This window comes from Notechis scutatus, chromosome 11 (genome assembly GCF_049901735.1).
Source record: "Notechis scutatus isolate UNSWTSFEM ecotype Mainland chromosome 11, rNotScu1.2, whole genome shotgun sequence".
Lineage (NCBI taxonomy): Eukaryota > Metazoa > Chordata > Lepidosauria > Squamata > Elapidae > Notechis > Notechis scutatus.
Genome location: NC_142019.1, coordinates 17,559,745 through 17,572,965, shown reverse-complemented (window position 1 = coordinate 17,572,965; position 13,221 = coordinate 17,559,745). Strand labels below are relative to the sequence as shown.

The 13,221-nt window shown below is 41.5% G+C and overlaps 1 protein-coding gene across 2 annotated transcripts in view; it reads left to right on the top strand.

The window, feature by feature from the left end:
- MEGF11 (multiple EGF like domains 11) overlaps positions 1-13,221 on the top strand; it is a 530,131-nt gene that overhangs the window by 379,294 nt on the left and 137,616 nt on the right. For both annotated transcript variants that reach the window (XM_087972942.1, XM_087972943.1), the window contains exon 11: positions 3,061-3,235. In XM_087972942.1, the coding sequence (XP_087829068.1) occupies positions 3,061-3,235 (175 nt within the window). The remainder of the gene's footprint in view (positions 1-3,060; positions 3,236-13,221) is intronic.

The window sequence follows — 13,221 nt, the reverse complement described above, 5'->3', positions numbered from 1 at the left end:
AAGGCTAGGTAGGATTTTCAAATTTGATAGGAATAAATGACCTTCTTAACATTTATTCCCCCGGTATAATATTTGCATTATATGCTTCAGATCCAGCCAGATTTCTATTCACGGCTGGCTTCTTTTTTAACTTCCTATCTGTTTGTACCTGCTTTCTTGCCTTGAAACAGTCTTGTCTCCAGATGGTATCTGCAGCTCTTAATAAATGAGTCTAGTCACTCAACTGATAAAATCTGTCATTCCACTCAGCCTTATCTTGGTCCTCGGGGGGGGACAGGAGAGACAGCGGCAGGCATGGATCCATAGATGTATTTTTCATGCATTGTGTTGGCATTTCAGGGTTTAACTTTCCAAGAAACTCTGCTTCAGCTTGTTAAGTTTCAAGACAAAGAGGTACCAAAAGATGAAGGACCTATGACCTTCTCAAAGGACATCTGTCTGTCTGGATTTGGGTTCCAGTCTGACCATGGCATTATCATCATAGGCAAGGCACATAATGCCAGTGTCCAAAATTGGATCCGATTCTTGTACTGTGATACCTTGGTATGCAACTGCTTTGAAATTCATCGAATTTGGTACAGGTAGTCTTTGATGTAAACTCATATAAAATATTTCTCTGGTCTTTTTAGAGTTGCCAACAGAAAGGGAGGGGGAGCAATTGCAACAGCTTGCAAACCTAAACTGCATTCCATAAATGTTTTCAAAGATAATAACTAGGTGACTGAAGTTTCTGCCGTGCAAAATTCTAACTGGAGAACATGATTGATGGCTCTGGGCTATGGATGTGTCCCACTGGAGAATATGAATTAAGATACACCCAGGGAGTGGAGGGAAAACCAGGGTCAAGGGTGACAATGAATGATGTGTCTCGGCGGCTACACCCAGGCAGTGCCAGATATGTTAACTCCCAATAAATCCTTTTGAAGTTTTGGAAGTTTGGCTCAAGACTCATTATTTAAATGGGGGCAAGTACCAGAATCCTGACTTACAACAACTCTTTTTGTTACAACAGCACCGAAAAAAGGGACTTATGAACATTTTTCACACTCATGACTGTTGCAGCATCACGTGATCAAAATTCAGGTGCTGAATAGTTCATATTTATGATGGTTGCCATGTCCCTTTTGCGACCTTCTGACAAGCCAAGTCAATGGGGAAGCCAGATTCACTTAACAACCATGTTACTAACTTAACCACTGCGGTGACTCACCTTACAACTGTGGCAAGAAAGGCTGTAAAATGGAGCACAATTCACTTAACCAATGTCTCGCTTAGCAACATAAATGTTGGGCTCAATTGTGATCGTAAGTCAAGGACAACTTGTACTCAGTGCATTTTGACAGGAAAATTTTGTCCCAGTATTCGTTGTTTGGTACTCGATGCTCACGCTAGAGCGTGTCAACTGCCTTGTGACTTACTACATTATTCGTTATGGGGAAAATTTGTTTGGCACTTATTGTTTTTGGTGCTCATCAGAACCTCATCAGTCTCCCAGAACCAATTAACAAAGAGTCCCGAGATTCCACTGTAGATCTACTTCCAAGCTAAGGTCTTCAGTCTTGACCCACAGCCTTGTATCAACAGAGGACACTTTGCTGGAGCTGAACTAAAAAAAAAAAATAGAGACCTAGGCAGAGATAACTTGTTTTCAATCCATTTCACTTTCTTCAGAGTCGGGAGATATGAGCTGAGACAGAATATTACCGAAGGCAGAAATAGAGATTTTAGGAGACAGAGAGAGTGAGATTAAAAAACTAGCTTTCCCTGAATGGCGTATTGACTGTTAATTCTGCTCTTCTTGCTGTTTGTCTCTTGCATGCTTATTATTTAGGAGAATAAACTTTGTGCCACTCATAAAATAAACGTATTTCATGTTGGTAATTTGTTTTTAAAAGGCCTAACCTTTTATATTCTGATGAAAGGCTCCACCTTGCAGGAGAAATGCTTACCAGGTGATGCGGTGTTAGGTTGAATTGTAATGTATGGATTCTGACTGCAAGAAACATATATTACTTTTGAAAGATTTAATTTAGCTATGCGGGGCCAAATGGCTTGAAAACGTCGCGTTGTATGTGCCACAAGGAAGAAGCGCAAAACCAGGGAAACCAAACGATTGCTTTGCTGTTTCATTTTATGTTTCCATTCCATGGAGATTAATAGAAACGGAGGTGGGTGGAGGCACTGGCTGTTTTTATGAGTTTTCATCTAAATGTTAAGAGGCGTGAACCGAGGAACATATAATTCAAGGAGTATGTCAGTTGGAAACTTTTCTTATTTTTTTTTTATTAAGCTGATTAATTGTTTTAATTAGTTACTCGAGGAAGCATAAGACAGCTACAGAACTTGGTAATTTTTAGGCACAACATTATGTGCTAGCTCTTTGGTTGATAGCTTAAGTAGGGGGTGTGGGGGTAGAAACTAGGCCAGTTAAGTAAAACTTTTCTTGGGGATTTTGTAATTCTGGTTTACATTTTCAAAGTAAAGTCAATGTAATCATAGGCTGCATGAACAGAGGGATAGGATCGAGAATGGAAGGATTTATACTCCTTGCAGACAGCTGGTCATTTGCATTCTTTTAGCATGTCGTTAAGGTCACCTGGAAGTTTATCTGTTATCTGAGTGGTGCAAATGGCTGTGGAGCCTTTTTGGAACTGCTGAAAGGACCTTGTTGTAGACTGGAGGTAGATACAACACAGTCCTTTCAACACTTCCAAAAAGATTCCACACCCATTTGCACCACTCAGGTGACCCTGATAACACAGATAAACCTCCAGGTGACCTTAACGACATGCTAAAAGAATACAAATGAGCAGGAATTGTCTGCAAGGAATATAAATCCTTCCATTCCCCCACCATCAAGTCAGAGCTGAAGAAGCTTCTTGGATGAGAACAACTGCAGAGAAAAATCAGAAAGTCTAGTTGCCTCTGGGACAACCATGACCTGAAGGTTTGTAAACATGGTGTGACATATAAATGGGTCAGATGTTGGCTTCCAAGGACCTGGGGTTGCTTTTCTTCCTGGCGGAATAGCTGATTAATCCTGCATCTCTTTTTTGACAGTTGCCATCCTCTGTCTGGCGAATGCAACTGCAAAGCTGGCTGGGCAGGGCTCTTTTGCAACGAAACGTGTGCACCAGGGTTCTACGGTGAAAGTTGTCGCCTTGTTTGCCATTGTCAAAATGGAGCGGATTGTGACAGCATCACAGGGAAATGCACCTGTGGACCGGGATATATGGTAAGTCCTGACCTCCTCCTGTTATTAGGATTGTTCGTTGCACAGTCGGCCAGATGTTCAGACTGGATTTGGCATTTTGGTCCTTCCCTAGGACCTAGGATAGGCAGATGTGGATGTTTGAGACTGTTACAGATAATGTTGCAGGATGGAATTAATAATTATTTATTCATTAATATCTATTAAGTATCCAAATGGAAAGTGAGCAAGTAAAGGAGACAATGATAGTTATGGGCTAAAAATGTTCGTTACACAATAGATAAGTGGCAGAAATTGTGGGATAGGAATTATAAATTAACGATGTCAGCTGCATATAAGGAAAATCTTTATAAAATGTTTTACAAATGATATTTTTCACCCACAAGGTTGGCAAAGATGTTTAAGGCCACGTCCGCTAAATGTTTGAAATGTCATCAGATACCTGGTTTGTATTATCATATGTGGTGGACATGCCCAAAGGCAAAAAAAAAATTAGACAAAAATACACACATGGTTGGAAAAAATGATAAAGCGCCATATATATGGAAGCTGTTCTGAGAGACACAGAGCCCAGCTCAACTACTGGTATGTAAACTACTACCAGAAACATGTACCAATAATGAATTGTTTTTGGCCAGTGACAAAGCCAAGAATATAGCTTCATTCTGGCACTTTAAAGTTTGATGTAGACATGGAAGAAGAAGAAGCTGTTCTTGCATTCATGACATTTACTATTTTATCAATATACTAGCTGGATACCTGTGCTTCACTACAAAACTATGTGATTGGGCTTAGTTTGGGGGGAGGAAAATAAGGGGAAAAATCCTGCCTCTTCCTACCAGCATCCATCAGTATTCAGGCCCCTAATCATCTTGGATTTTTGATTAGATTAACAGAGTTGGAAGGGACCTTGTAAGTCATCTAGTCAAACCCACTGCCCAAAGAGGAGACCCTACACCATTTCTGACAGATGGAAGTCCAATCTCCCCTTGAAAGCCTCCAGTGATGAAGCTCCCACAACTTCTGAAGGCAACTTCTGTTCCATGGGTTGATTGTTCTCACTGTCAGAAAATTCCTCCTTATTTCCAGGTTGAATCTCTCCTTGTTCAGTTTCCATCCATTATTCCTTGTCTGGCCTTTGGATGCCTTAGAAAATAGCTTGACCCCTTCCTCCTCTCAGTGGCAGCCCCTCAAATATTGGAAGACCGCTATTCCCTGAGAAATCTCTTCTGGGTTTTTTTTTTTTAACCCCTTCCAACTGGCAATATTATATTAGCTGCGGAGCTTGTAATGGAGGCCTTTCTCACATTTTCTTCCATTAAGAACAAAAATAATAACCCAGAGTTTCCAAGAGAAACTCCCCCAAAGGTTGATTAGGTTCTGCTGGCCCACTCTGGAAATAACATTTTATCTCCCGCTAAAGAGCTATTTCCACAATGACATTTAAACAGCTCGGTTATTGAAGATGGCACCGTAATCACTGAAGCATATTTAGGTATTAGTCGCGTTGCACTCCCATAATGTACAATAGTCTCTGGCAATTAGTCCAGGAAGAGTCGTTAAGCTGGGAATTGCTAATTTATGGCAGTGGAAGTGTCTTTGTTATCCTCGGGTTTAAGCCGGTTTTGGAGACATTGTCTCAGAACAATGAGGGTTATTGAATTCTGGGAGGCCTTCTGACTTTCATGAGTGGGTGAAGCCATGGCACAGTCAGAAACAGGAGAAAGTGATTCGAATAGAATAGACCTGGAAGGGACCCTGGAGGTCTTCTAGTCCAGCCCCCTCCTCAAGCAGGAGAACCTATCCCATTTCAGATAAGTGGCTGTCCAGTCTCTTCTTAAAAAACCTCCAGTGATGGGTCAGTCACGATTTCTGAAGGCAAATTATTCCATTGGCTAATTGTTGTTATTATTAGGAAGTTTCTCCTTAATTCTAAGTTGCTTCTCTCCTTGACTAGTTTCCATCCATTGTTTCTTGTCCTGCCTTCTGATGCTTTGGAGAATAATATGACCCGTTCTTCTTTGTGTCGGCCCCTTGAATACTGGAACACTGTCATTATGTCACCCCTACATTGGTGGGATTCAGCAGGTTCTGACCAGTTCTGGAGAACCTGTAGTGGAAATTTTGAGTAGTTTGGAGAACTGGCCAACCCCATCTCTTCTCTGCCCCTCGTTGAGTGCCAGCTGATTGGCTGGGTCTTCTTTGGTTGCCCTGCACAGGAGAACGGAGCTGGAAAGCAGGTGGGGAGGGAATGGGGATTTTTGCAATATCCTTCCCCTGCCATGCCCACCAAGCCACGCCCACCAAACAAAGCCACGCCCACCATGCCACGCCCACAGAACCGGTAGTAAAACCTTTTGAATCCCACCACTGTACCCTTAATTCTTCTCTCCAGACTAGCCAAACCCAAAGTAACACACCCCAAATCCATCTCAAGGCTAGGGTAGCTGTCTGTGGGAATGACTTTGGAAGACCCAGTGAAGAGAAGCTGCCTAGGACATGGTCAGATAAAAGAAGGCATAGCCCAGAGCTTCCCAATGGGTAGAATACCTTATGCCACCAGACTTGAAATTCTAGACCTAGAAAACCTTGAATTATGCCACCTTCAGTCTGATCTAAGTATAGTATATAAAATCATACATTGCAATGTCCTACCTGTCAATGAATACTTCAGCTTCAACCATAACAACACAAGAGCACACAATAGATACAAACTCAAGGTTAACCGCACCAAACTTGATTGCTGGAAATACGACTTCAGCCACAGAGTGATCAATGTCTGGAATACTCTACCTGACTCTGTGGTTTCTTCCCCAAACCCCAAGAACTTTAACCTTAAGACTGTCTACTATTGACCTCACCCCTTTCCTAAGAGGTCTGTAGGGGACGTGCATAAGCGCATCTTGTAAGCAACTGACAGAATTGTGCATCTAATAAGAGCTGCAGTGGCACAGTGGTTAGAATGCAGCACTGCAGGCTACGTTGACCGGTGGGAAGTAACTCCAGCAGGATTTTGCACCTTTGGGAAGGACATTTTTTTTCCCCAAATGAGCAAACTCATTTTTAATTCTTAGCTGCAGCCCTCCGCACGAAACAAGTTGGCTGCGTGTGCATAAATACATTTTGATTAGTGACATCTAAGCAGCATTTGAGAAGTTGGTGGGGGAGGCAGGAAGGAGTGGAATTCTGATCAATCTGTATTCCTAAATGTGCCTGCATTTGAGGTCAGCAATGAAAGATTAGGAGTTCAAATGTTTCTCGTCTTTAATTCTGCTTCTGCCTGATGGAGTTCTGTTTATCGCTTGCCTTTCTCTTGAAATAAATTCCAGTTGCTTTCAAAGGGAGGGACCGAGGGGAGAAAGAGCAAGGCCTCCATCGATAATTTAATTCAAAAATATAATTTAAGAAACAGCCATTTTCATTCAAGGAGAGGTGGAAGAAAAGCCACATCCCATACAGGTAGTCCTCGACTTATAACGACAGTTGAGCCTGTTGCTAAACGAGACATTTGTCAAGTGAATTTTGCCCCGTTTTATGACTTTTCTTGCCACAGTCACTAAGTGAATCACTGCAGTTGCTAAATTAGTAGCACGGTTGTTAAGTGAATCTGGCTTCCTCATTGACCTTACTTGGCAGAAGGTCGCAAACGGGGATCACATGTGACCCCAAGACACTGCAACTGTCATAAATACAAGTCAGCTGCCAAGGATCTGAATTTTGATCACGTGACTGGGGGGATGCTGCAAAAGTCAAAACTATGAAAAATGGTCATAAGTCACTTGGAACAGTCACTAAATGAATTGTTGTGAGTCAAGGACTATCAGTATTGTTGCTTTTCGCTAATTTTTTAAGAATCTGTTTCCTGTTCTGGTGATAATTGTGCAGAGAACCATTTGGCCTTTTTTGCTTAAGAATAAAAACAGAGTTTTGTGAAAGATTTGGCAGATGTTGTTTTTAAATAGAAGACATTAGATTAACAGAGTTGGAAGGGACCTTCTAGGTCATCTAGTCCAACCCCCCCTGCCAAGCAGGAGACCCTACACCATTTCTGACAGAGGACAGTCCAGTCTCTTCTTGAAAGCCTCCAGTGATGAAGCTCCCACAACTTCCAAAGGCAACTTCTGTTCCATTGGTTGATTGTTTTCATGATCAGAAAATTCCTCCTTATTTCCAGGTTGAATCTCTCCTTGTTCAGTTTCCATCCATTATTCCTTGTCTGGTCTTCTGGTGCTTTGGAAAATAGCTTGACCCCCTTTTCTTCTCTGTGGCAGCCCCTCAGATATTGGAAGACTGCTATCCTGTCTCCCCTGGTCCTTCTGTTCACTAGACGAGCCATGCACAATTCCTGCAACCATTCGTCGTATGTTTTAGCCTCCAGTCCCCTAATCATCTTGGTTGCTCTCCTCTGAACTTTTTCTAAAGTCTACAGAATACTAAAACTAAAATAGTTTTCTATTATTTGCATATCCATTTCCTGTCTCTTATACAGGTCAGAGCAGAAGTTATATAAAAGGACTCTTGAATAAAGTCATTATCTGTTAATACCATCTCCCCTTCTTGAATTTACTCTTATCTTTTTCTTTTCTGCTCCCTTTCTCAGTTTATATGCCAGCCAGCTTCCTAATTGGTTTGCAAACTCAAAATGTCTTTGTTTTGCATTGTTCAATTTTGCTTCTATTTCCCAGGCAGTTAACATAGACAGTTGCTAGGGTAGCAATTGAATTTGGTATGAAAATTTTAAGTCTGTTAGCGTCTTCTGCAACTCAGTTGTTTGTTTTTAATTTCATTCAATATCCTTAGCATCTTTTTGCGAAATAACTATACTTCAAACCTAGAATAAAAATCTCTGTATGATGCAGATTTAAGAGGAGGGCTATCCATTCCTCAGAAATGCTTGTAAATTTTGAATTTGCATCATTCCTGTCCATTTATGACATGTTACCTCATTTATGAAATATTTTATGAACAAGTGAACATCAAGTTGACACTAGTGGTGCATATCATTTTGCTTGCATGCTTTCTTTGTATCAAATCCAATCTAATTTTTATCACAGCCACAGACCAGAATAAGAGGGACAGAATGCTAGCAGTAAAGACTAACAAAGAGACAGACAAGGGCATAGAAATGTTTTATGAATTGAGAAAGACATGATAACTGTCATGGCCCTGATGGAGTCTGACTCCGAGGGAGAAGAGGAACATCTGACAGGGAGTGGAATTGTGGCTCTGGAGGTTGTGGAGGAAACTGGGGAAGGGCACAGGCTGGCTGGGCAGTCAGAGGAAGACCCAGGCCCATCCCCTCTCCATCCTAGGGCACACAGGGAAGAGAGGATAAGGGAGAGACATGAATGGCATGGTCTACAGGGGAAGAAAGGGCCCTGATCCCCTTCATGGGCTGCAGCTGTGAGGACTGTTTAAAAGGACATGTGCATGGCCCAGTGCTGGAAGCAAAGCATGTATTATTCTTGTCGGAGCTTATTTGTGTTTTGGCTTCCTCCCAACTGTGATGCCTGCCTTATCTGGTAGAAGTCTGCAATTAATCATCCTTGTCTGCCGTAGTAATTCCTTCAGTGTGGTTTGTGTTTGATTTTTTATTTCGAATTAACTTTACTTTGGGTGCGGACTGCATTTACTCATTCCATAAACTGTTTTCTTTAAGAGTTTGATTTCCAGCCGAGGATAATTGGACATTGGAGCCAAGTTGGAGGCATTAAAGGAACTTTATTCTATTTTTGTGACTTGGGTTATCACAATAACTATGTCATCAGTCCAACTAACGAACCCAAAAAGCGTAGACACTCTCAGAAAGTTTGAGGTCCCAAAAGCAAACGTTACTGAGTTCATCATTTCAGCACCGAAGAAAGCAGAACCAACTCTACATTTTCCTGCGCAAGCCTGAATAGTTAAGAAATAGGATTCATCCCCTCCTCCCATGGAACAGGTCACATTGTCCAGTTCTTTTGCTTTGATAACAGTCCATGTTTTGGCTGCCTCCTGCAGAAGTGTCCTTGGCTCTCACGATTGCAGTCTGGAGCCTCCGCATTCCATTTCACCCTTCCCTCTCCCCAGTTCCTTGGCAAGTTGAAAAGCAGTAAGAGTCACAAGAAGCTTAAGCGTTTTTCAATCTGGACAGTACTTGGGGGCAGGCAGAGAAGAGGAAATTCCCCAAATATACTCCAAAGCAGGGGTCGCCAACCTTTTGGACCTCAGAGACCACCAAACTCATAATTTTAAATCCTGTGGACCAGAGACCCTGGGAAAATCTCAAAAAAAAGTCTGCAGGAAAATTCCCCCACCTCATTTGCCTACCAATCATTCTTTATTGGGGATCGCAGGATACCATCTCCAACTCCGTTCTCAGGTGGAAAGAGAGAGAGAGAGACTTTTGGCTTCATGCAAGGAAAGCAGCAGAAGCAGCAGAAGTCTTTCTTTCTCACCCCCAAACTGTGCCAGAATGGCATAGCCTCTTGGAGCAGGAGGCCTTTCAGGGTCCCAAAGACTCATTTCTGGCGGAGTTTGGGGGAGAGAAAGAAAGACTTTTGTTGCTTTCCTTGCATGCAGCCAAAAGCAGAAGAAAAAAGAAGTGGAAAAAAGTAGCCCAGTGGCCAGGCCAAGCACGTGGGGCGAGTGGGGCAAGTTTTCCACCTCCACCCTTTCCCCCTCTCCCCTCGCTACCTTGTGTTGTTTACAATGCAAGCAACGCAAGCCTTGTGTTCCCACACAACCTTAATTAATTGCTTTGGGGATGACATTTCTCTGCGGACCACCAACATTTTCTCGCAGACCACCAGTGGTCCCTGACCCACTGGTTGGCGACCACTGCTCCAAAGCACCTCAGAGCAAGACAAGAAGTAATGGGTGGAAGGTCACTAAAGAGAGAACCAACCTAAAACTTAGAAGAAATTCCCTGACAATGAGAACAATTAATCAGTGGAATGGCTTGCCACCTGAAGTTGGTTTTCAAGAAGAGACTGGACAACCATTTGTCCAGAATGGAATAAGTTCTCTTGCTTGAACAGGGAGTTGGCCAAGGTCTCCACGAGCTCTACGTTTCTATAATAATTTTAAAAGTCATTGTGTGTGTTGAGAGAGAGAGAGAGAGAGAGAGAGAGAGAGAGAGAGAGAGAGAGAGAGAGAGAGAGAGAGAGAGAGAGAGAGAGAGAGAGAGAGAGAGAGAGAGAGAATGTGATTTTGTATCACAAAGTTAAAAACATGTTTAAATGCTATGAAACTAATTAAAAAGGGATTAAAATAGAAATAAATCAGTGCAAAAATAAACATAAATGCTAATGTATGGCTAATGAAAGCTATCATAATGCAAAAGGCTTTCAACTAATAAGTCAAATACTCATTAAGGCTGGTTTGAGGCACAGGTCACTTTCTGATGGAGTTTAATCACAGCTGTGCAAAATCTGGCAATCTTGCATACTACAGTATATTCCGTCAGTATGCAAATGAAGCCAATAAGCCGAGAGAGAAAATATAAATGTGAAATGTCTTCTCGTTTGCTCTGTTATGTTAAGAGGCTGGCTGGGGAATTCTGGGAATTGAAGTTCACCCATCTTCAAGTTGCCAGTATTTGAGGAGCTGCCATAAAGAAGAGGGGGTCAACTTATTTTCCAAAGATAGATGGATAGATGATAGATAGATAGATAGATAGATAGATAGATAGATAGATAGATAGATAGATAGATAGATAGATAGATAGATAGATAGATAGATAGATAGATAGATGGATGGATGGATGGATGGATGGATGGATGGATGGATGGATGGATGGATTGGATTGGATTGGATTGGATTGGAATGGAATGGAATGGAATGGAATGGAATGGAATAGAATAGAATAGAATAGAATAGAATAGAATAGAATAGAATAGAATAGAATAGATATGGAATGGAATGGAATGGAATGGAATGGAATGGAATGGAATATTGGAAGGAATAGAATAGAATAGAATAGAATAGAATAGAATAGAATAGAATAGAATAGAATAGAATGGAATGGAATGGAATGGAATGGAATAGAATATTGGAAGGAATAGAATAGAATAGAATAGAATAGAATAGAATAGAATAGAATAGAATAGAATTCTTTATTGGCCAAGTGTGATTGGACACACAAGGAATTTGTCTTGGTGTAAATACTCTCAGTATACATAAAAGAAAAGATACATTCGTTAAGAGTCGAGAATCATAAGGTACGACACTTAATGACAGTCATAGGTTACACGAGAAGGCAAGATGGAAACTAAGCAAGGAATTAAAAAGAAACTTCCTAATACTGAGGACAATTAACCAGTGGAACGGCTCGCTTTTAGAAGTTTTGGGTGCTCTATCACTGGAGGCTTTGAAGAGACTGGACGGTCTGGACTTGTCTGAAATGGTATAGGTTCTCCTGCTTAAGCAGGGGGCTGGACTAGAAGACCTCCAAGGTCTCTTCCAGCTCTAGTCTGATTCCAATTCCTGACAGCTGCAGTATTGCCAGGAACTCACGATCCCCATTTGCAACCTTCCCAGCCAGCTTCTGAGAAGTCAATGGGAGAAGACAGATTTGCTTAATGACTTCATGATTCACTTAACAACTGCAGTGATTTGCTTGGCAACTGAAGTTGGCAAAAAAAAAGTTTGTAAAATTGTGTGCAACTCCCTTAACAACTGCTTTGCTTAGCAACTTAAATTCTGGCCCCAAGGACTACCTGCATAATCAAAATGAATAAGAGTACTAATCTCTGGAATCATTAAGAGACAGTTTACTTGCCCCTGAAGCTGTGTATGTGTTTGTCTATGTAAGACCACAAACCTTGCCTTCTTCATTAAGTGATGGGTTTTGTAGTTCCACAGGGAAGGCGGCCCTGGAAAAAATAAAAAAATATTAAAAATTCTGAGGGAAAATAGTTTTTCTTAAAATATCAGGGGTGATATTCCTCATTTGAGGCTGGGATGTTTGATGGCAAGTGTAAAAAAAAATGACTCGTTTAAACTTATCTTCTCCCTTGATGTAATTGCAAATATACTCTTAGCGGAAATCTGCAGTCATCAAAAGAAAACACAGTTGGATCCTAGAAAATGGTCACATTCAAAAGAGCTTGAGCATTTTTATTGTAGAGTTAATAAGATTCCCCCAACACACACACATACACACACATACACACACAGAGTGGGGAGGAGAGAGAAAGAGGGGGAGAGAGGGAGAAAAAAGAGAGAGGGAGACAAACAGGGGGAAGGAGGGAGGGAGAGAAAGGGGAGAGATAAAGAGGGGAGAGAGAGAGAGGAAGAGGGAGGGAGAGAAAAAAGAGGGAGAGAGAAAGGCAGAGAACAAAAGAGGGAGGGAGAGAGAAAGGGAGAGAGAGAAAGAGGGAGGGAGAAAGGAGGAAAAAGAGGGAGAAAGAGAGAGGAGAGAGAGAGGGTTCCTGGGTTCTTTTTTTTGCAAAATAAATTTGTCTATTTTATTGGGCTATTTTTGCTAGCAATTACTAGCATAAATTTTATTCCCTGTAAGTTTGGGATTAGCATTACAGCACAGCAGTCCAATTAATTTGAGCATTGCTTGCAAAAAGACACAAAAAGGGGAAGCTTCTAAAAACAGCCTGCTTTTCATTTTGGATATTATCTAAGGACACCTGAAAATGATAAGATTAAAAAAAGAAGAAACAGGACAGGATGTTGGTGCATTGTGTGTTCCAGCCAAGAACATTTCCTTTCCCTGTTGCTCTTTAACCAGCTGTTCGTTTGGACTTCTGATGATGTTTGCAAATAAAAAGCCACTTTGGGCCACCAAGGTGAGGAAGTGTGTGAACAGCAAAATTTCACAAAACAAAACGATTTCTCTGCGCTTTCCAGAAAACGAGTAGCACGGAAAGTTTCACAGAGAAAAGGATGCAATGAGAAAAAAAAAATACATACTTTTAGGGAACCTGTTTTCCCATCCATTACAAATTTAAAGTCACTCATTGCAGGTTTTGTGGAGGACAGTTGGGATGGTCTAGATTAGGTGTCTCCAACCTTGG